We start from the raw sequence: 20,972 nt of genomic DNA on the forward strand, positions 1-20,972 counted from the left end.
ATAATCAAACTCTCGCACAAGTTCGGCAAAACACGATTGCGGCAAAAGATCGCTCTCGGACGACGCGTCGCTGATGCTGGCTGATGTGAGAAGGAGGCATTTCGCGCATGCGCACCTGGGTCACGCTTGTAAACAAAACAGCTTGATCCGTGAACTCCCGGCATCCCCCAAGGCGCGTGATTCAAAAGTTTTCACCTGGTAGGCCTATAAGCATTTTTCCGCGAATTTAAAAAAAAAACTTTTATATCAACGTACGATATGTCCAATCGGCACCCAACAGACAATTTATATCGACGTATAATACGTCCAATTGGCGTTAAAGGGTTAAGTAGAGGTCTCGAGGTGTTGCTTCGATGGACGCTGGCTCATGATTAACGTTTATACCTAATGGGTTACAGGACGTGTTGGTGTACTTTTTCGGGAAGGTGGTTGCACTACAGTAGAGGCTGGCCATTCGGTACTTTACCCTATATTTTGGACTAGAAAATATTTTCCTAGTGTGCTTAAGCATTTCAGAGATTCATATTACGGATTCCTAGTTACGACAAGTGCTAAGGTACCTCACTAGTCAATTTGACATGTTACATGACTGCTAAATTTTTTACTTTAAACTATACTAATACCAGTCTGCTAAAGGTTTACCTTAAACTACCCTATACCTAGCTAGCTAATTGCATTCTGCAAAATTTTAACTTTAAACTACTACCCACTGTGTGATTTTCTTAGCCCATATTGTAGTAGGCCTATTTTAATATGTGCCTTGCAAGTTTTTGATGTTTATTTCTATGTCAATTAAGTATTTTTTTAGATAAACAGAATCCGTCTTATAATTAAAGGAAACTCACAATGGAAAAGCCAAGTTTGATGCTTCCCTGGACCCCAACTAACCTAACCCAGGACACTGTAAATTAAATAGAGTAATCTCTTGATTATCTAGATTAATAGAGCCAAGGCCCTGTTGGACAAAGTCAAAGTCCATATAAAATAAAATAAAAAGTTATGGTTGTAAAATGGCAATACATTTACTTATACCTTATCAGCACTACATAATTGTAAACACTCAATATGCATATAAACAACCACCATTACTATAGACTGAGAAATTTATGCAAAAGACAATTAGTTTATTTTGCTTTATTTGTAATAATGTATACTGCATCAATGCAGTAAAAAACCAAAAGCAAATAAATTTTGGTCCTACGCAAATACAAACCTACAATCTTTACAAATGAATTCAGCTTGTGGATGCGAGCTGGAACAGCCATTTTAACTTTTTTATGGCTGATTGTAAGTCGAAATTCTGCATAAGTCAGAACCATAATAATCATATTCAAAGTAGCCACAATACAAGGCACACTGTAGATACATGAGATAAAATCATGAAAATGATAATTGGCAATAAATACAGTACTTAACATCAATTATAAAAATAAACAAAAAGGAGACTTGGTAACAGTAAAAGATTGGGAAAAGCAAAGAATTGTGCTAAAATTTGACCTAATTTACTATATTTTCCCAAATGAATTGATATATTACTGTGCTTACATTAGTAATATTTGAAAATTGGTAATATTTTTTGTCATGTGTACCTTGCACTAAGATGGTAGTAACTGCCAATTTTAATAGTTCACTGCCTATTTTATTAGTTCAAACACCAATAGTACTGTACATTATAAGAAATAATGATAAGTTTAAGATACATAAACCATATGGGTACTGTTTACCCACATAAATTTATCTAGTTATTGAAATACAAAAAGTTGTAATTGTTTTATGGAAAATATTAAAAAAATGAATGAAGAGTAAATCACATTGATCTATATTACATATGCCTAAAAAAGGGATTTTGACGTAGGAAAAATCTATTTCTGGCTCTGGCCCATGTTCCGCCCAGTGAAATAAGTCCGTTTAGCGTTATTTCTAGTAAAATATTGCTATAATACCAGAGAACTGCAAAATTAGACATGTCAGAACTCTCTGACTCGCTCACCTATAAAAAAAGGTATCGGTATAAACCCTCTTTTATCTCCGAAAGAGAGAGAGAGAGAGAGAGAGAGAGAGAGAGAGAGAGAGAGAGAGAGAGAGAGAGAGAGAGAATATGTACTTATTATGATGATAATAGATCAGTATCTAAGGATTTTACTTTAACATTCTATTGATATTGCTGTGTTTACATTAATATTAGTCAAATAAAAACTTCTTTCAGTTTTCTTCTGAAGATGGAAAAAGTAAACAAGTTATACTCAGTAATCTTGTGGGTTTCTTTTTCCATTAATATTAATATTTGAAAATTAGTAAATAATTTTTTCATTGTAAAAAATGTATTTAGTCACAAAAATAAAATGAAAATAGAGTACTCAGGGAATTTTGCTCTACACAAAGAACAATATGTAATAAAAAAACTAGTACCCAGCCACTGTTGTCTATATATATATATATATATATATATATATATATATATATATATATATATATATATATATATATAATATATATATATTATATATATATATATATATCGTCATATCACTTTTCCGTGATTCATATACAAATATATCGAGCTACAATGTCCGAGGTAGTGCGAATTAGATATTAAAGGACATTGTAGCTTGATATGATATATATATACATATATATAAATATATATATATATATATATTAATATATATATATATATAATATTATAATCTATATATATATATAACTAGTCCATGGGGTCCAGTTTTGTCCTGATAAGGTCAGTGTTTGAATATTGTGCATCTGATAATCAAAGGATTAGTACTGTATATGCATGTACATTATTAGAGGGAGAGTGCGTTGGGTTTTGAAACTTATGTTCTTGATTGAAGGAATGATAGCATTTTAAGGATTATTATTTTCTACTGTAACCAGATACATTTCGTAAATCTTTTATTTCAATATTGAAATAGCAGCTCATATTATTGTTTCAGAGAAATTCATTATGAATTCAACTGGAGGGAAATCCGCACCAAGAAAAAAGTACTGTCGCAAGAAGAAGAGTTGTGAGACATGCAAATCCACTTTTTGATTCATGGCTATTAGAATGGGAGCAAGAGGCAGCAAAATGTGGATCTAACATGAGGTTTAATTACAGAAGAGTAAGTTGGACACAGTTATGGTAATTTCTTTGGACTTACAATAGTCACAGGTCACTGAAAAAGTCTCTTCGATAGGAATAGTATCTAAATTTGAAGTGTTTTCACAGTTGTACTTGGAGTTAACTAATTTCTACTTTGCTTTAAGGACATGTTAAGTATAGGTAGTGGGATCTCTTCAATATTTTGTTTAACTGTGATAAATCACATTTTTTTATATTTAACATCAATTTGTCATCTAACTGTTATAACTAAATGTTGAATTTTATTTTTCTGTAATTATGAAAGTTCTTATGATTTTTGTACACTCTTTAGTTTATGTGTTGATAAGTACTGATGTGCAGTTAAATGCCCTGATTGAATATCTAAAAGGATAGCAGTACTGTACTACTGTAGTTATTATGTGCTTTAATTATTATTGTGTTAATGTGTTATGACAGTACCTTAATGTAAAAAATTATGGCTATGTAAGAGAAAATAAGAACTCAAGGGATTTAATTTATCAGGGGCCCAGTCTTGAGAGAGGCTGGACAATGGTAGTACATATGTCTATATGTAGAACCTATTTCCCTTGGACTGTTTTACACACACAAATAATTATATGAATCCACATTGCATTTTATATACATACTACATGTATATTTTTATTAGTATTCTACTCAAGGTTAATCAATTTTACTATGCTTCTGCAGTATTTTAGATTATGTACTATACTTGGCAAATGAAATACAATTTGGATTGTTAGGAGGAGGTTAGTTTTTAGTGCATCTCGGATTCTGTCAGTGATATGTATCATCCTCTATATCCTAGAGTTATTTTACAGCATACAATAATAGTATGATCATTTGGACTCTAAATAGGAACTGATTCCAAAGTATTGAAAACCCATGTTCTGCCCTCTCAGTTGTGCATGCATGATTAATTAGTCTACAGTAAGTATATGTAGTTCATATTATTTTAGTGAAGCAAAATATCCAGCCTTAGATTCAAACTATTCAATCATCTCGTACAACACTATAACAACAATCTAGTTTTGTTCATGAAACTTACCTGTCAGATATATATAGCTGTATTTTCTGAAGTCCGACAGAATTTTAAAAAACTTCCGACACACGCAGTGGTCGGCCAGGTGGTTAGTACCCATTCCCGCCGCTGGGAGGCGGGTATCAGGAACCATTCCCATTTTCTATTCATAATTTTTCTGTCGCCGTGCTGAAAACACCTGTTTGTTCATGCAACTTACCTGTCAGATATATATATAGCTGATAATTTCCGACACCGACAGAATTTAAAACTTACGACACACGTAGTGGGAGTCAGGTGGTTAGTACCCATTCCCGCCGCTGGGAGGCGGGTATCAGGAATCATTCCCATTTTCTATTCATAATTTTTCTGTCGCCGGTGTTGTGAACATCTGTTTACAGCACCTCCGTCTGGATTTGGAAACTTATTGCTTACTTGAGTATCCTTTTGGTTCTTTTTTTGGATTAATTGATTGGATCGGTGGCTAGGCACACGTTATTAGTGGATTGATTTGATTTTGGTTTGGACTTTTCTTGGAATAAGATGTCAGGTCTAGTACAGCTAGCGCTAGGTTATTCTGCTCTAGAACTGATTGTAGGGGTAGGCTACTGAAAGCTTCAGTAGACCCACATACGGTATGTAAGAGTTGCAGGGAGCATGAATGTATGAAAGCCGTTGCAAGGAGTGCGAAAGACTAACAGCTTCTGATGGAAGGCGTATGAGACCTATCTTAGGAAACTTGAAAAGGATAGGTTAAGGAGGTCTTCTCCAGGAGTGTTTCAGGCGTTCAAGATATTAATGTTTCTCCTGTTACCCTCCTTCTGTTAATGCTCCTAACCCTGTAGTTTTGCCTCCGGGCCCTGAAACAGTGTCTGTAGAGAGTAATACTTTATCCTTAATATTGGAGTCGATTCGGTAATCTAGAATCAAAGTGTTGGCTCTTGAGAGCAAAAGTGACGTGCAAAAGTGCAGTGATACCCCTTGTGTTGGAGGTGCGTCAGATCGGCCTCGTTTCGCCTCTAGGCCTGGACCTCTGCTTGACTCCCAGGACCTGGGGAGGGAGCATGTCGAAAGCCGAAGGAGGGTTACAAGGAACCCCCACCGATCTGACGTGCCTTCGGCAGTTACTGATGAAAATCCCCAGACTGCCAGGGAGCGTGCACGGGCACGTCTCCTCAACGAGTGTTTTTCGTCATCGGAGGCTTCATCCCCACGTAAAGGGTGGAGTTCTCAAGGTGCTTCACGTCCGCTGAAAAGGACGGCGCGTAATGTTGACGCTTCACGTCCTAGTTCGCCGCTTTTGCGATCTTCGCCTGACAGTGCATTCGCTGCTTTTCCGCCGCAGAAAAGGCGTAGGGAGTCTTCGGACTTGGATTCAGTTAGCTCGTGTGAGCGATACGGTCGCTCCAGAGCTCGGGAAGAGGCCGTTCCTGGGAGGAGGAGGGGGGCGTCCCCTCGCCGCTCTCCTGCTCACAGGATCAGTCCCTCCCCAGAGCAGGAAGATTCGCCTAACAAGAGAATGATTCAGTCACTGCAGCAGCAACTTCAGGACGCTCTTGCTGCTAGAGAGGCTCTTCCGCGTCGTAGGAAGGATGAGAAGCTTCCTGTGAAGAAGTCAAGACCCGCTCTTTCTCCTCGCTCTCCTCTCTCTTCGTTCGAGTCTCCCTCTAGAGTCCGATCTGCTCCCCAGCAGCTCTCTAGAGGAGGTGAGAAGTTCGCTTCTCGCTCTCAGGATGATATATCTCCCGCTCGCAAGTCTTCGCATGTTCGCAAGCGAGTGATCGACGCTGAGCGCGCTTCTGTGCAAGTGGAGCGCGCTTCAGGTGCCGCCAGACGCGCACCTGTGGTGGATAAACGTGCACCAGTGAGCGGCAACCGCTCGCTGACTGACGCTCGGCTCGCACCAGTGGAAGCCAAGCGTGCACTAGTGGACGCTCGGTGCGCACCAGTGGACGCCAAGCGTGTGTTGGTAGAAGTCGAGCGCGCACCTGTCGGCGCCAAACGTGCGGATTCGGACGCCAAGCGCGCGCTGGTAGACACCAGTCCCTCACCGATGCAAGTTCAGGTGGATGAAGGAACCCTTCATGGGCGTCATTGTTTTTCTTCAGAGTTTCCTCCTACTTCTCCAGTTTCTGAGGAAGGAGTTAGCGACGGTTTAGTAGAAGCAGAGGAAGAACAACAAACAGCTACTGTATCATCGGACTATAAAGTTTTGATGCGTCTGCTACAGTCGGAGTTCGGAGAAACTTTTCAACCAGAAGCCCCTCGTACTCCTCCTTCTCAATTTTCTTCTTTTAAGGCAACGAAGGCATCGGGGTTCATTAAAATGAAGAAGTCGCTTTCCACGAAGCAAGCGTTCCGGAAAGTCAATGAATGGATGGAGAAGAGGAAAGCGTCAGGAAAGTCCTCTTTAGCTTTACCGCCTTCAAGACTCTGCGGTAAAAGGAGGCATGTGGTATGAGACAGGAGAGGACATAGGCGTTAAACTACCAGCCTCTGCTCAAGGTGACTTTGGGAGCATCGTAGACGCCTCCAGAAGAGCCCTTCTGTCTTCATCAAAAGTCACGTGGACCATAACGAGTTCGACTTTCACCTAAAAGGCCTCTTCAGGACTCTAGAGGTCTTCAACTTTCTTGACTGGTGTCTTGGAGTTTTAGATGCCAGATCAAGGAGTTCTGATACTATTAGTCTGGGGGAGCTGTCCAGCGTACTTTCTTGTATGGACAAGGCCGTCAGGGATGGTTCTGAGGAGTTGGCTACGCACTTTAGCTCGGGGATTCTTAAGAAGAGAGCGCTCTTTTGTAACTTCACGGCCAAATCCGTCTCTCCAACGCAAAAGGCGGACTTGCTCTTCGCTCCTTTCTCAGACCATCTCTTTCCCCAGGCTATGGTTAAGGACATAGCTTCAAGCCTTCAGGAAAAGGCAACGCAAGATCTTCTGGCTCAGTCTTCTAGAAGGCCAGCAGCTGCTTCATCTTCTGGAGCTTCGTTTGCCAAGAAATCGAAGCCCTTTCGTGCTGGACTTTCCTCGAAAGCAGCCTCCCGAGGAAGAGGCTCTTCCAGAGGAAAAACCCCTGCTCCGTCAAAGAGTAGGAAGTGAGTCGGAAGTCCTTCAGACGCCGGTAGGAGCCAGGCTTCTTCGATTTGCGAGAGCCTGGGAAGAGAGAGATGCCGACCCTTGGTCGCTGGATGTCGTGAGGAAAGGGTACAGGATCCCGTTCTTGAAGTCGCCCCCGCTATCCTCAACACCAAAGGATTTGTCTCCCTCTTATCGAGGAGAGAAGCAGAAAGTGCTTTTCGATCTGCTGGAACAAATGATCGAGAAGCAAGCGGTAGAACAGGTCTTCGACCTGGAATCACCAGGGTTTTACAACCGCCTGTTCCTGGTGCCGAAACATTCGGGGGGGTGGCGACCCGTCCTCGATGTCAGCAGTCTAAATCTCTTTGTGATAAAGAAGAAATTCAAGATGGAAACGACTCAATCGGTGCTGTCAGCTTTGAGACCGGGGGATTGGATGGTCTCACTGGACCTCCAAGACGCGTATTTTCACGTCCCCATCCATCCCCAATCAAGGAAATACCTGCGATTTGTCCTGAAGGGGAAGGTTTTCCAATTCAGGGCACTTTGCTTCGGTCTGACCACAGCGCCGATGGTTTTCACCATCCTAATGAAGAACGTAGCAAGGCTGCTTCATTTGGAGAATATACGGATCTCTCTCTACCTAGACGACTGGCTTATTCGAGCCTCATCGCGCGAACGGTGTCTGGAGGACCTGCACACGACCATGACGTTAGCAAAGTCCCTGGGGCTTCTGGTAAACCTCGAAAAGTCGCATTTGACGCCGTCTCAATCTTTGGTCTATCTGGGGATTCAGATGGACTCAGTGGCTTTTCGGAGGCTTTCCGTCCCAGGGGCGACAACTTCAATGCTTGGAGAAAGTGGCGACCTTTCTGGGGAAGGAAACATGCTCGGTGAGGGAATGGATGAGTTTGCTGGGGACCATTTCCTCACTGGAGAAGTTTGTTTCTCTGGGAAGGCTCCACCTCAGACCTCTTCAATTCTTCCTAGCCAACAGTTGGAAGAACAAGGAAGATCTGGAGGCGATCTTGTGCTTAACGAGAGAGGTGAAGGATCACCTAAGTTGGTGGTCAGATCTCGGAAGCTCGCAGAAGGGCTCTCCCTCAAACTTCGGAACCCCGACCTAGTGTTGTTTTCCGACGCGTCGTCCACGGGTTGGGGAGCAACACTAGAGGGAAAGAAGTGTCGGGCACCTGGAGAGGGGAACAGGTGTCCTGGCACATCAATCTGAAAGAGCTGTCAGCCATTTATCTGGCTCTCAGGTTTTTCCAGGAAGAAGTATCCGGCAAAGTCGTTCAGATCAATGCGGACAACACCACAGCGCTGGCATACCTAAGAAATCAAGGGGGAACTCACTCGCCCTCTCTGTTTGCCATCGCAAAGGAACTCCTGTTGTGGGCAAAAGCGCAAGAAGTCACGATCCTGACAAGGTTCGTGTCAGGAGTACAGAATGTTCGGGCGGACCTTCTCAGTCGACGAGGACAGCTGTTGCCGACAGAGTGGACCCTTCACCAAGAGGTTTGCCCAGCGCTGTGGAATCTGTGGGGCTGTCCACAGGTGGATGTCTTCGCAACGTCCAGGACGAGAAGACTTCAACTCTATTGCTCGCCAGTTCTAGACCCGGGAGCAGTCGCAGTAGACGCCCTACTTTGGAATTGGTCGGGCCTAGACATATACGCTTTTCCCCCGCTCAAGATCCTCGGGGAAGTGATGAGGAAGTTTGCGGCATCGGAAGGAGCGAGGATGACACTCATCGCCCCCTTCTGGCCGGCAGCCGACTGGTTCACAGAGGTGATGTCCTTCCTGTAGACTTTCCGAGGACTCTACCCTTAAGGAAAGATCTACTCAGACAGCCCCACTTCGAGAGGTACCACAAAAAACCTCCCCGCTCTGAGTCTGACTGCGTTCAGACTATCAAGAAGTTGGCCAGAGCGAGGGGTTTTTCAAGACCTGTGGCGAAGGCGATTGCCACCGCAAGGAGGCCCTCCTCGATCGCTATGTACCAATCGAAGTGGGCTGTCTTCAGATCCTGGTGCAGGAAGAAGGGCATTTCCTCCACCACAACCTCTGTGAGCCAGATAGCTGACTTCCTTCTCATCTAGAGAAGAAGTAAAGTTGGCTGTTCCGACTATTAATGCTACAGGAGCGTGCTTTCGGTAGTCTTTAGACACCAGAGGACTCGATTTGTCTAATAATAGGGACATTCACGATCTCATTAGATCGTTCGAAACTAGGAAGGTAGTCCAACCTAAAAAAAGTACCCTCGTGGGAACTTGGATGTGGTACTCAAATATTTGATGTCAGAGTAACTTCGAACCGCTTCATTCAGTTTCTATCAGGAATCTAACGAAGAAAACGATCTTCCTAACCGCTCTGGCGACGGCGAAGAGGGTTAGCGAAATTCAGGCCATTAGCAAACAGATCGGCTTTTCAGAAAGTAGTGCGGTGTGTTCTTTAAGTCCATGTTTCTTAGCAAAGAAACGAGAATCCTTCCAACCCGTGGCCGAGGTCCTTCGAAATCCAAAGGGTTGGCAGATATAGTTGGGAACGAACGTGAGAGATTCCTGTGTCCTGTCAGGGCTCTAAAGTTCTATCTGCAGAGAACTAAAGCTTGCAGAGGTTCATCGGACAATTTGTGGTGTTCAGTGAGGAAACCGGATCTTCCTATGTCGAAAAACGCACTGGCGTTCTTCATCAGGAATACGATTCAAGAAGCGCATAATAAGTGTAGTGACAGTGATTTAAAGCTTCTGAAAGTAAAAGCTCACGAAGTGAGAGCTATTGCTACTTCGGTAGCCTTTCACAAAATATGGCTCTCAAAGATATTTTGAATGCCACATTGGAGAAGCAATTCGGTGTTCGCTTCACAACTACCTGCTGGAGGTGAAAGTGACATACGAAAATTGCTTCTCCCTCGGACCATACATTGCTGCAGACACTGTTTTGGGGCAGGAGGTAACAATCATCCTATCCTTTAGGGATTAGGGGGTTTTTAATTTGTGTTTATGGTTGTGGGTGACCGCCTGGGGCGGGTCTCCCTTCCATTAGCTTAGTTAAGTGGGATACCTTTGGTAAACTAAGCCAGGTGGTTGGTATTTTTGTCTCGTTGCCCTCATTAGTATGGTCCATGGTCTAGTCACGTCGTGGTCTCGCCCCGTTTTGACAGATCATCTGGAGTGCACCAGCTTCATAGGTCTCTACTTGCTGGCAACTCTAGTAGCACAAGCAGACTTACGTGGCAGTAATCACGAAGCCAGCTATGCTAACAGGTAAGGAATCAAGATATCAATTATCTGCACATATGTGTTTCCTAAATCCTCTATTCTGTCTCTCCCACCACCAAAGGTGGGATTCAGCTATATATATCTGACAGGTAAGTTGCATGAACAAAATGATATTGTAATGATACAATTAAGTTTGTTCATACTTACCTGGCAGATATATATAATTAAGTACCCGCCCACCTCCCCTCAGGAGACAGTGGAAATAAAAATTATGAATAGAAAATGGGAATGATTCCTGATACCCGCCTCCCAGCGGCGGGAATGGGTACTAACCACCTGACTCCCACTACGTGTGTCGTAAGTTTTAAATTCTGTCGGTGTCGGAAATTATCAGCTATATATATTCTGCCAGGTAAGTATGAACAAACTTAATTGTATCATTACAATATCATTTTCAGTACCTCCGTCTTAGGATTTTGAAAACTTCATTGCCGCTAAGTATCCTAATTGTCTTTTGATTTATTTACTTGGATTTGTGGCTAGACATACGCTATCTTAAATTGATTTGAATTTGATTCATTTTTGCATAAAATATCTGAATCTAGTTAGGCTAGTTTCAGACGGGGTTGGCTGCAAAGATAGGGTGTGGCTACCGAAAGCTTCGGTAGATCCGCACTTGGTATGTACGAGGGGTATGGGTCTTGCTTCTTTGTTGAGATTTGTCATGTAAGGAGTGTGAGACTTTGCTATTCCGTAAGGAAGACGTATGATTCGTATGTACGCAATTAATCAGTAAACGTCTATTCCGTAAGGAAGACGTATAATTCGTATGTACGCAATTAATCAGTAACAAAAGTCAGGGTAGTGAACCTGCTAACCTTCCTGTAGACTATTTTGCCTAACCCTGTAGTATGGCCTACGGGCTATGAATATGTCTACGAGAGGTGCTCGCTCTCCTTCATTGCTGTGAAGTGCTACTTCTGTAATTGTTACTCCTAACCCTGCAGTGTTGCCTTCGGGCCCTAAGCAGTGTCTGTAGAGGAATTGCCTTTTTCTGATACTCTTTCGATTCGTAACTTAGAATCGAAAGTGCTTGCTTTAGAGAGTAAAAGTGAAGTGCAGAAGTGCAGTGATACCCCTTGTGTAGTGGAGGGTGCGTCAGATCGGCCTCGTTTCGCCTCTAGGCCGGGACCTCTGCTTTACTCCCAGGACCCGGGGAGGGAGCATGTCGCAAAGGCCTCCTAAGGAAGGAGGGTTACCAAGGAACCCCCACCGATCTGGCGTGCCTTCGGCAGTTTCTGATGAAAATCCCAGACTGCCAAAGTGCGTGCGCGTGCACGAATCCTGAAAGATTGCTTCTCGTCCTCCCCATGCAGGGGTTGGAGCTTTCGGAAGGACTCGCGCCCTCTAAATAGAAGCTTTATAGAAGAGGACGCTTCACCTCCTCTCTCTCTCTCTCTCTCTCGTTATGCGTTTCAGTGAGAAGTAAGAAGGCGAACGTCGCCTGAACTCGTGTCCGTCTTTCCACCGAGAAATACGTAAAAGAAGTCATAGTAGCAGGAAGCTTTTGAGAGCGGACGCTCGGATGGACTCCAGGCGCGCGCGGGTGCACGCCAAGCGCGCGCCAGTGGACGCCGAGCGCGCGCGCCAGTGGACGCCGAGCGCGCTCCAGTGGACGCCGAGCCGTGGCCCCAGCGTGCCCCACAGCGCACGGCAGTGTCGCCTGGCTGAACGTTTCTGTTGAACTCTTCAAGCTCTTGTTTCAGATTTGGGCCTAAAGAATTTTTACCTCTACCTTCGGTGATACCTTCTACCTCACCTGCAAAGAATGTGAAGTAGGCAGCTTCGGAGGAAGCTGAAAGTGAACAGACAACTTCTTCTTCGAAACCCAGCAAGACATCGGGTTTCGTGAATTCAAGAGGTCTCTGTCAATTAATATTGCTTTTCGCATAGGTGGATGGAGTTAAGGAAAGCTCAAGGGAAGATCTCGTTTGCTCTACCGCAACCTTTGCCATTCTGCCAATAAATTTAAGTTGCCACTACCGCAGTCAAGACTTTGCGATAAGGCAGTTACGGGTTATGTAAGGCTCGATGTCCTGCACGTCAGACTCTCGGCAACGTTCAGTAGGATTCTTGCAAAGGCAGTCATCAAAAGGACGCTCTTCAGGAAGTGCAAGACAGGACTTCCTTTGCCATACTGCCAATAAATTTTAAGCTTTAGCAGGCATTAGTTGTGATACAGGAGAGGAAGCTGGTTGGAGAGTTTCTTCCTCTTCTCAGGATAATTTTGCAAGCTTTTTAAAAGCCCATCTGAAAGGGTTTTTCAGATAATAGATTTTGTTAGTTTCTAGTCGGGACTACGCTGCCGATTTGAACATCGTCGTTCTAACCTGCCGTAAGCCCAGTCTCTTAACAGGATTCTTGTCCCCCTTCCTCGTTTGAGACGGGAATCGGAAAAATTAAATGCTCGACTTCCTGGATTACGTTTTGTCAATTCAGTGACTTTCCCCCCCCCCATTGACAATATACTTTCGTTTTGTCAAGTAAGTGGGTATCCCCTCATTGACAAAATATCTCTTTGTCCCGTAAATGGGTTAGTTCTCATTGACAAACATCTCATTAACTTGATATTGCGTAAGCGAATAAGCTCTTATTGACAAGATTTGGAAGAGCTCTCATTCGTCATTCGCAGTCTCGTACAAGAAATAGACTTGTAGACTACGTTCAATGAACGCTTATGTCCAATAACATAAGAAGCTTGAGCTGACTGCTTCGATTCTCTTAAGTTTTGTTCATGAAACTTGCCTGTCAGATATGTATGTAGCTGTATTTCCGAATTCAGCTATATATATGTCTGCCATGTAAGTATGAACAAACTTATTGTGATATAATTTCATATTTTGCCTTGCGTTATTTTACTTCTGGTTGGTTCAAGTCAATATAACGCTTGCTGTAGTTACCTCTTCGGATGGCAACCGAGAGTCTATTGTCTATTTTAAGGACATTTAAATAATCGTTACTCCTGCAGCCTTCCAGGAGTTTCCGATTTATCTTTTTACCGTTGTATGGTAGTGTTCTGACGACACAAACGCATCTATATATTTAGCGTTTTCTGTTTCGCTTAAATATACCAGCTTGAGAGTCTTTCTGCTCAAAAAGTAATGGACCTATTTCTTTGTAGAATAGGGTAGCTGGCAACCCAGACATAAAGTGTAAGACGACGTTCGTAAGCTGCTGGCTGCTGCTGTCACGCTGTATCCTGTCCTCCAGTCCAACCGAGCCAGTAACAGATCGTGCGCTGTCATGCGCTGTAGGTTACGTCTCTCTCTCCTGCGGGATTGACTGACTAACCGTATCTCTGTGCTGACGGTTACGTCTCTCCTGCGGGATTGACTGACTAACTGTATCTCTGTCCTACAATCACGGACTTTAGCCTAAGATTGAGGGGATTTCTTACGTGAATGAATAAACGTTGCATTCGTTTTGCCTTACTATGTTCAACAGAGTTATCTCTTAATCCTTTCGGTGCTCGTTACCGCACGGTATGGAACTACGAGTCTACCGCAACATTGCACTTTTATTTGCTCTCCTGCTTAGGCAAAGCGCAGCCTTATTAGGGAAGCAAGCATACTCGGGGAGGGAATGGATGAGCTTGCTGGGGACCATTTCCTTCCTGAAGAAGTTTGTTTCCCCGAATAGACTGCAATTCAGACCACAGTTTTTTCCTACCGGGAAACTGAAATATTATTCTAGATCTAGGAATGATTCTGAACATCTCTCAGTTCGTCTATCACCTGAGGTGATAGAAAGAAGGTGCCGGACATCTGGATAGGGTTTCAGATGTCCTGGATCTTAATCTGAAAGAAGTAAAAGCGATTCGGTAGTCCCTCCAGTCCTCGAAACGAGTTTTTGGGAACCAATGGTCCAGATCAACTCTGATATTCCACAGCTCTCTCATATCTTAAGAAGTATCTTCTTTCGGTCCTTGTTCGAGTTTACGAGAAAGAGCCTATATAACAACAGGCGTAGAATGTAACGATCCTCTACAGGTTCGTTACAGGATTGCAAAAGTCCGTACGAATCGTCTCGATCGATGGCAGCAACTATTCACTTCCGAGTGGAATCTTTCTTTAGAAGTAAGTTGAGAGTTGTGTAGACTTTAGGGACGCTCTTTCATTCTTCTCTTCGATATGTTGAGGACGAAGAGGCTTCTTCTTCTTGCTCCCTTATTCTCGATCCGGGATCGGTACCATTAAACGCCCATCCTATGATATTGAACGGGGATGGATGTTTAGTCTCTTTTCCCTTTTTCAATCGCTTAGGAAATGTAATAAGAGGATTTATTGACGTCACAGGAGCGACAATGACGCTGATCGCCCCATGTTGGCCTTCAGGATCCTGGATTCACAGAGGTCACATACTTCCTAGTTCACTTCCAAGGACCTTTTTCCGAGAGAGTCGGTCTACTCTAACTCGAAGGTACCTATAATAACCTCTCCGCTCTGAGTCTGACTACGTTCAGACTATCGAGATGTTGACAGGAATAAGATTACCGTCTTCCATTTCCGTCTGAAGAATGGGATAAGCTGGCAGTCACAACTATTAAAGAATATGCAAATATGTTGTTGACGGCCTTTGGGCTCAGAGATTTGCGTCTGTCAAACAACAACAAAGCCCTTCACGATCTTTGAGTTCTGTGGAATCTCGAAACTCGCTCACCATCTACTTTTTGTCTCACCTGTTTTCTCGGAGTCAGACACTCGTGCGAGATCAGGCGACATATAGTAGCCCTGAGTTTCTTGTTGACGAAGTCGGTTGCGTTTATACACCCCCGATGATCGTGTAACATGAGGGACCAGGTTGGACTGTAGGCATTCTTCCTTCGGGACTGAATCGCCTTTTTGCTCCTCGCTCCTTTCTCCTGGCACCAGAAGCTCGAGTCAGGAGTTGATTCGCTGACGACGTTGGGTTGTTCGTTTATACACCCCCAAGGTTTGCTTAGATTAAATCGCCCAGGCAGTCCAGACACTCAATCCTTCAGCGAAAATAGTGCCTTATGGTCTTCAGGGTACAGCCTTGCTGTCCTTGATTCGTCTGACTGGTCAACTGGTCGGTCACCTGACTTTAGTACAGACGGACTGACTGTGCATGTCCAGATCGAAGCTTTCAATATGGAACTTAGACGTAGTCTGAAGTTCTTGATGTCAAAGCATTCGAACCTCTCCTACCTGTTAACTTCTTGCATGTGATCAGGAAGGCCTTCTTCTAACCACCCTAGATACGACAAAGAGGGTTAGTGAAATTTTAAGCCATCGTCACAAGTTTTGGCTTTAGAGAACAACAAGGCGGTGTGCTCTCTAAGCCTTCCGTTGTGGCCTAAGAATGGAAACCCGTTTTGTCCTTGGGCCAGGAGCTTGAATCAAGGATGGCACAAGTTAGTGGGCAGGAGCCAGAGAGAGTCCTGTGCCCTGTCAGGTCTCTCAAGTTTTATCTACATAAAACTCAAGAAAGTCGAAGTCATTCGGGCAATCTGCAGTGTTCCGAAAAAGACCAGACTTGCCCATATCGAAGAACACCCTGGCTTTAGTGTTAAGGAGTTCTTTCAAAAATGCTCCTTCATTGTGTTTGCACAAAGATTTGAAATCTTTTTATCTGAATGCTCACGAGGTGAGAGGGCGCGGCCTCGGAAGCATTCAACAGAGCATGGCACTCAGCAACATCCTGAGTACCATGTTTTAGCGAAGCAACTCTGTGTTCACTTCACACTCCCTGCGAGATGTGAAGATGGCATATGAGATCTGCTGCTCGCTAGGGCCATACGTGTCTGCAGCACAATTTTGGGGCAAGAAGTACCACTCATCCTATCCTGTAGAAAATGGTTAGGAAGAGCTCTTAATTTAGTTGTTGAGTCGCCGACAACGGCGACTTCTTAACTCTTAAGCCTTAGTTAAAAACACCTTAACTTTGGCTAGGTTGGTCAGGTGGTGATATATATATATATATATATATATATATATATATATATATATATATATATATATATATATATATATATATATATATATATATATATATAGATATATTTATTTTACTTCTTAGCCCTCATGGTATGGTCCAATATGGTCTAGTTAGTCACGTCGTGGTCTCGCCCCTGTTGACAGATCATCTGGAGTGCACCAGCTATATAGGTCTCTACCTCGCTGGCACTCTAGTAGCACAAGCAGACTTACGTGGCAGTAACCACGAAGCCAGCTATGCTAACAGGTGGAACCAAGATGTAAATCATCTGCATGCATTTGTTTCCCAAAATCCTTCTATTCTGTCCCTTCCCACCTCCAAAGGTGGGATTCAGCTATATATATATCTGACCGGTAAGTTTCATGAACAAAATGATATTGTTATGATACAATAAAGTTTGTTCATACTTACCTGGCAGATATATATAATCAAGTACCCACCCACCTCCCCTCAGGGGACAGTGGAAATAAAAATTATGAATAGAAAATGGGAATGGTTCCTGATACCCGCCTCCCAGCGGCGGAAATGGGTACTAACCACCTGGCCGACCACTGCGTGTGTCGGAAGTTTTTAAAATTCTGTCGGACTTCAGAAAATACAGCTATATATATATCTGCCAGGTAAGTATGAACAAACTTTATTGTATCATAACAATATCATTTTTGTCACGTTTTATCCTTCTAATGTGCAAAAGGTTAGGCTATGCTGAGAGTAACTAGAGCAGTAGAGGGCCTGCAACAGAATTTGATGGCTCATAAACTTTTGGGTATTTTTTTGAAAAATCTTTTAAGAATATTTTGCTGGTCATATTTATGCTTAATTCTCTTTGTAAATTTAAAATTGAATGTTTCTTCTTTTTTAAAAGGATATATTATTTTAAATTTGTTCCAGGCAAGAAATTCCTTGAAGTTGTATCCATTGCCAGTCTATCGAGGGAACGATTGTAAAGTTCTTGCCCACTTTGGTGATAAAATATGTCAGATGCTAGATCAAAAACTAGAGAAGCACATTGATGAGAATGGACCCATTGTTTGGGAGGAATTCATAAGGGGTAAAAATTTATTTTTTCAGGCATAAGTTGAATGTTACATTGAAGACTTGCTGATAGTATTATTAAATAACCAACTGTAAATACTTAAGAGGGGTTTAATTATGGGATAAGATTATGTTAGTACTAGTTTAATTGAACACTTAAATGATTATGAATGCATGCATAAAAAGTGTTTGTTTCAATAATCTCATATTCATATATGCCCACATTTGTCATTGAATGTCCTCAAAGACCATGCACTTTATCTAACAGGACATCTAACAGATGCAAGATACTCTTAATATTATTATGCATGTAACAACTGGAACGTGTTAAAAAACTATTTAGAATTTTCCTTGGCTGCTTCCTTCACTTCAGGAGTCCTAGTAGTTTATTGACAACTCATTAATCCAGTTAGTTTTGTAATTATATTCAGCTTTTTTAATGGTTCTTTCATTCCTTAACTTTTTTCCATTGTTTTCAGAGATTTTTATACGTTTATTTTACGTTGCTTATTGTTTTGGTTTTGGTTATTTAGGTTTTCTGTTCATGCTAACTAAGACTCGGTCTTCCTAAAACTCCAGGATGATGCTGAATTGATTCTCTGTGACCACAGCAGTATTGGTAAACAAGTGACTCCTGAAGCAGCTTTATGCCGATATGTTCAACATAGTTTCGTGAACATTCACACATAAAGATGAATTGAGTAAAGCTTTAGAGGATTATCTTTATGTAAGTCACTGCTACAAAGCCATTATCCATTCCTGCTAACCCTAAACAGCTAATCACTAAACAGTACAGAGAAGCAGATTCTTTTGTTGGTGCGGCAAGAAGATATCAATCAAGTCAGCGTCTGTACTCCTATGATTCCAGACTACTTTATCCATCTCTGCCTCTTGAAGATGTTGAATCTGCAGTCAAAGGCCAATTTATTTGTTTATTTATTTATTTATTATTTATTTATTTATTTATTTATTATTTTTTTTTATAGTTCTCTGACTCCTTCTCAAGCACCATGCCAACCACTTTGAGAAGCTCTTCTCCACCATGTTATTATGAAAACCACTTCCCTGCTAGGTATGGTCTTTTCAGGGTGTATGAGTGAGTTGCATGTGCTGTCTGGTAACGTCATGCCCACCAAGGTTGGTCTTGGTGGACACCCGACTTTTGCCTCCTGATTTTGGAACTAAGACCCAGGAAAACTAGCACTCTAGGTCATACGGATACTTTGCCATTCAAGCCTTGGTGCCCAATAATGTAACTGGCCTTTTGCTTCATTCTGTAAGAACTATCCATCTCCACCTTAAGAGGCCCAGGCACTTCAGAGGTTAGGACTGTAGACTAATATTATCAGTGCGTTTGCCTTTCAAGTCTGGGTGTTCAATAATGTGAATGATTTTTTGCTACATTCTGTAACTATCCATCACTACTTTAAGAGGCCTGGGGCACCCCCTCATAGGCAGGACTCTGGAATCATGTTCTCAACACATTAGAGGAGAAAACACTTCTTCAAAAGCAGTGTTCCTCTTGCTAAGGGAGGTCATATATTCATGCATACTCAAGCATTTCAGGAGAACAAGCTGGCAAGTTAAGAGTGACTATGGGCCCTGTCAACTTTATTATCGATAAGAGGAATTGCTGAAATTACTTAACCTCCCTTAAACGCCGACTGGACGTTATTTTACGTCGACATTTTTTGTCCTCTCGGGTGCCGACTGGACATATTTTACGTCGACATACAAAAGTTTTTTTTAAAAATTCGCGAAAAATACTTTTAGGCCTACCAGCCCGAAAACTCTTGAATCACGCGCCTTGGGGGATGCTGGGAGTTCACGGATCAAGGGTGTTGTTTTTGTTTACAATCGTTACGCAGGCGCGCAAGCGCGAATTTCTTTCTTGCCGCACTAAAAAGTATCTGTGACACATCTCGGAAATTGTTTCGTCACTTTGACATAATTTTTTTACCATTTAAAATTAGCCGTTACATGGAGTATTATATATGAAAATGTGCGCATTTTTATGTAGAATACAACAAAAAAATACTCATGATTGTAGCTTTTATCAGTTTTGAGATATTTTCATATAAATAACGATAAGTGCCAAATTTCAACCTTCGGTCAACTTTGACTCTACCGAAATGGTCGAAAACGCAATTGTAAGCTAAAACTCTTATATTTTAGTAATATTCAATCATTTAACTAATTTTTGCAACTAATTGGAAGTCTCTAGCACAATATTTTGATTTATGGTGAATTTATGAAAAAACATTTTCCTTACGTCCCGCGCGGTAAACTCTTCCGAAAATAATCATACATGCGATTGTGGTAATGTTTGCACCATTTTAAATTAGCCGTTACATAAAGTTTTATATATGAAAATGTGCGCCAATTTCATGCAAAATACAACTAAAAACAAAAAACAACCCATGGTTGTAGCTTTTATCAATTTTGAAATATTTTCATATAAAAAATGATAAGTGACAAATTTTCAAACCCACTCGGGCAATTTTGACTCTACCGAAATGGTCGAAAAAAAACGCAATTGTAAGCTAAAACGCTTATATTCTAGTCAATATTCAAGCATTTACCTTCATTTTGCAACAAATTGGAAGTCTCTAGCACATATTTCGATTTATGGTGAATTTATGAAAAAAATAACATTTTCTTTACGTCCGCGCGGTAACTCTTCCGAAATCATACGTGCGATTGTGGTAATGTTTTGCACCATTTTAAATTAGCCGTTACATAACGTTTTATATATGAAAATGTGCGCAATTTCATGTATATCACAAAAAAATAGTTGAAGGTTGTAGCTTTTCTCATTTTCGAAATATTTGCATATAAATCACGATTGATAGAAAAAAAACCACGTTCGGTCAAATTTGACTCTACCGAAATGGTCGAAAAACGCAATTGTAAGATAAAACTCTTACAGTCTAGTAATATTCAGTCATTTATCTTCATCGTGAAACAAATTCGAAGTCTGTAGCACAATATTTATATTTATGGTGAATTTGAAAAAAAAAACTTTCCTTCCCTCCGCACGCGGATTCTCCGCCACAAATCTCGAAATGCGTAAGTCCCATTCTTGGAATATTTGCTCCATTTTCATATTAGGCATTTCATAGAGTTTTATATATGAAAATGTGCGCAATTTCATGTAGAATAAACGAAAAATATTTGAAAGTTGTAGCTTTTCTTATTTCCGAAATAATGCATATAAAAAAATTCGACATTCGGTCAATTTTAACTCATCAGATATGGTCAAAAACTGCATTTGTAAGTAATATTCTTACAGATAGTAGTATTCAATCATTTGTCTTCATTTTTGAAAGAAATTGGAAGTCTCTAGGACAATATTTAGATTTATGGTGAATTTTTGAAAAAATATGTGTTTACGTCCGCGCGTTACGAATTCATGCATTATTTTGTGATAATATTTTCTCTGTGTTGCTTTTATCGTTTTACAATTTGTTATATACC

The 20,972-nt window shown here is 41.7% G+C and overlaps 2 protein-coding genes across 2 annotated transcripts in view; both read left to right on the forward strand.

Annotated features, from left to right (window-relative positions):
- Nucleotides 1–20,972, forward strand: part of LOC135201937 (crossover junction endonuclease MUS81-like) — a 203,486-nt gene that overhangs the window by 17,546 nt on the left and 164,968 nt on the right. The gene's annotated exons all lie outside the window — the stretch shown is intronic.
- LOC135201963 (crossover junction endonuclease MUS81-like) overlaps nucleotides 2,973–20,972 on the forward strand; it is a gene marked incomplete at its 5' end in the record, with an annotated part of 69,128 nt that continues 51,128 nt past the window's right edge. The window contains 2 exon segments of the mRNA XM_064231242.1: nucleotides 2,973–3,119; nucleotides 17,352–17,511. Coding sequence (XP_064087312.1) covers nucleotides 2,973–3,119; nucleotides 17,352–17,511 — 307 coding nt within the window.

The sequence above is a fragment of the Macrobrachium nipponense genome, chromosome 30, assembly GCF_015104395.2.
Source record: "Macrobrachium nipponense isolate FS-2020 chromosome 30, ASM1510439v2, whole genome shotgun sequence".
NCBI lineage: Eukaryota > Metazoa > Arthropoda > Malacostraca > Decapoda > Palaemonidae > Macrobrachium > Macrobrachium nipponense.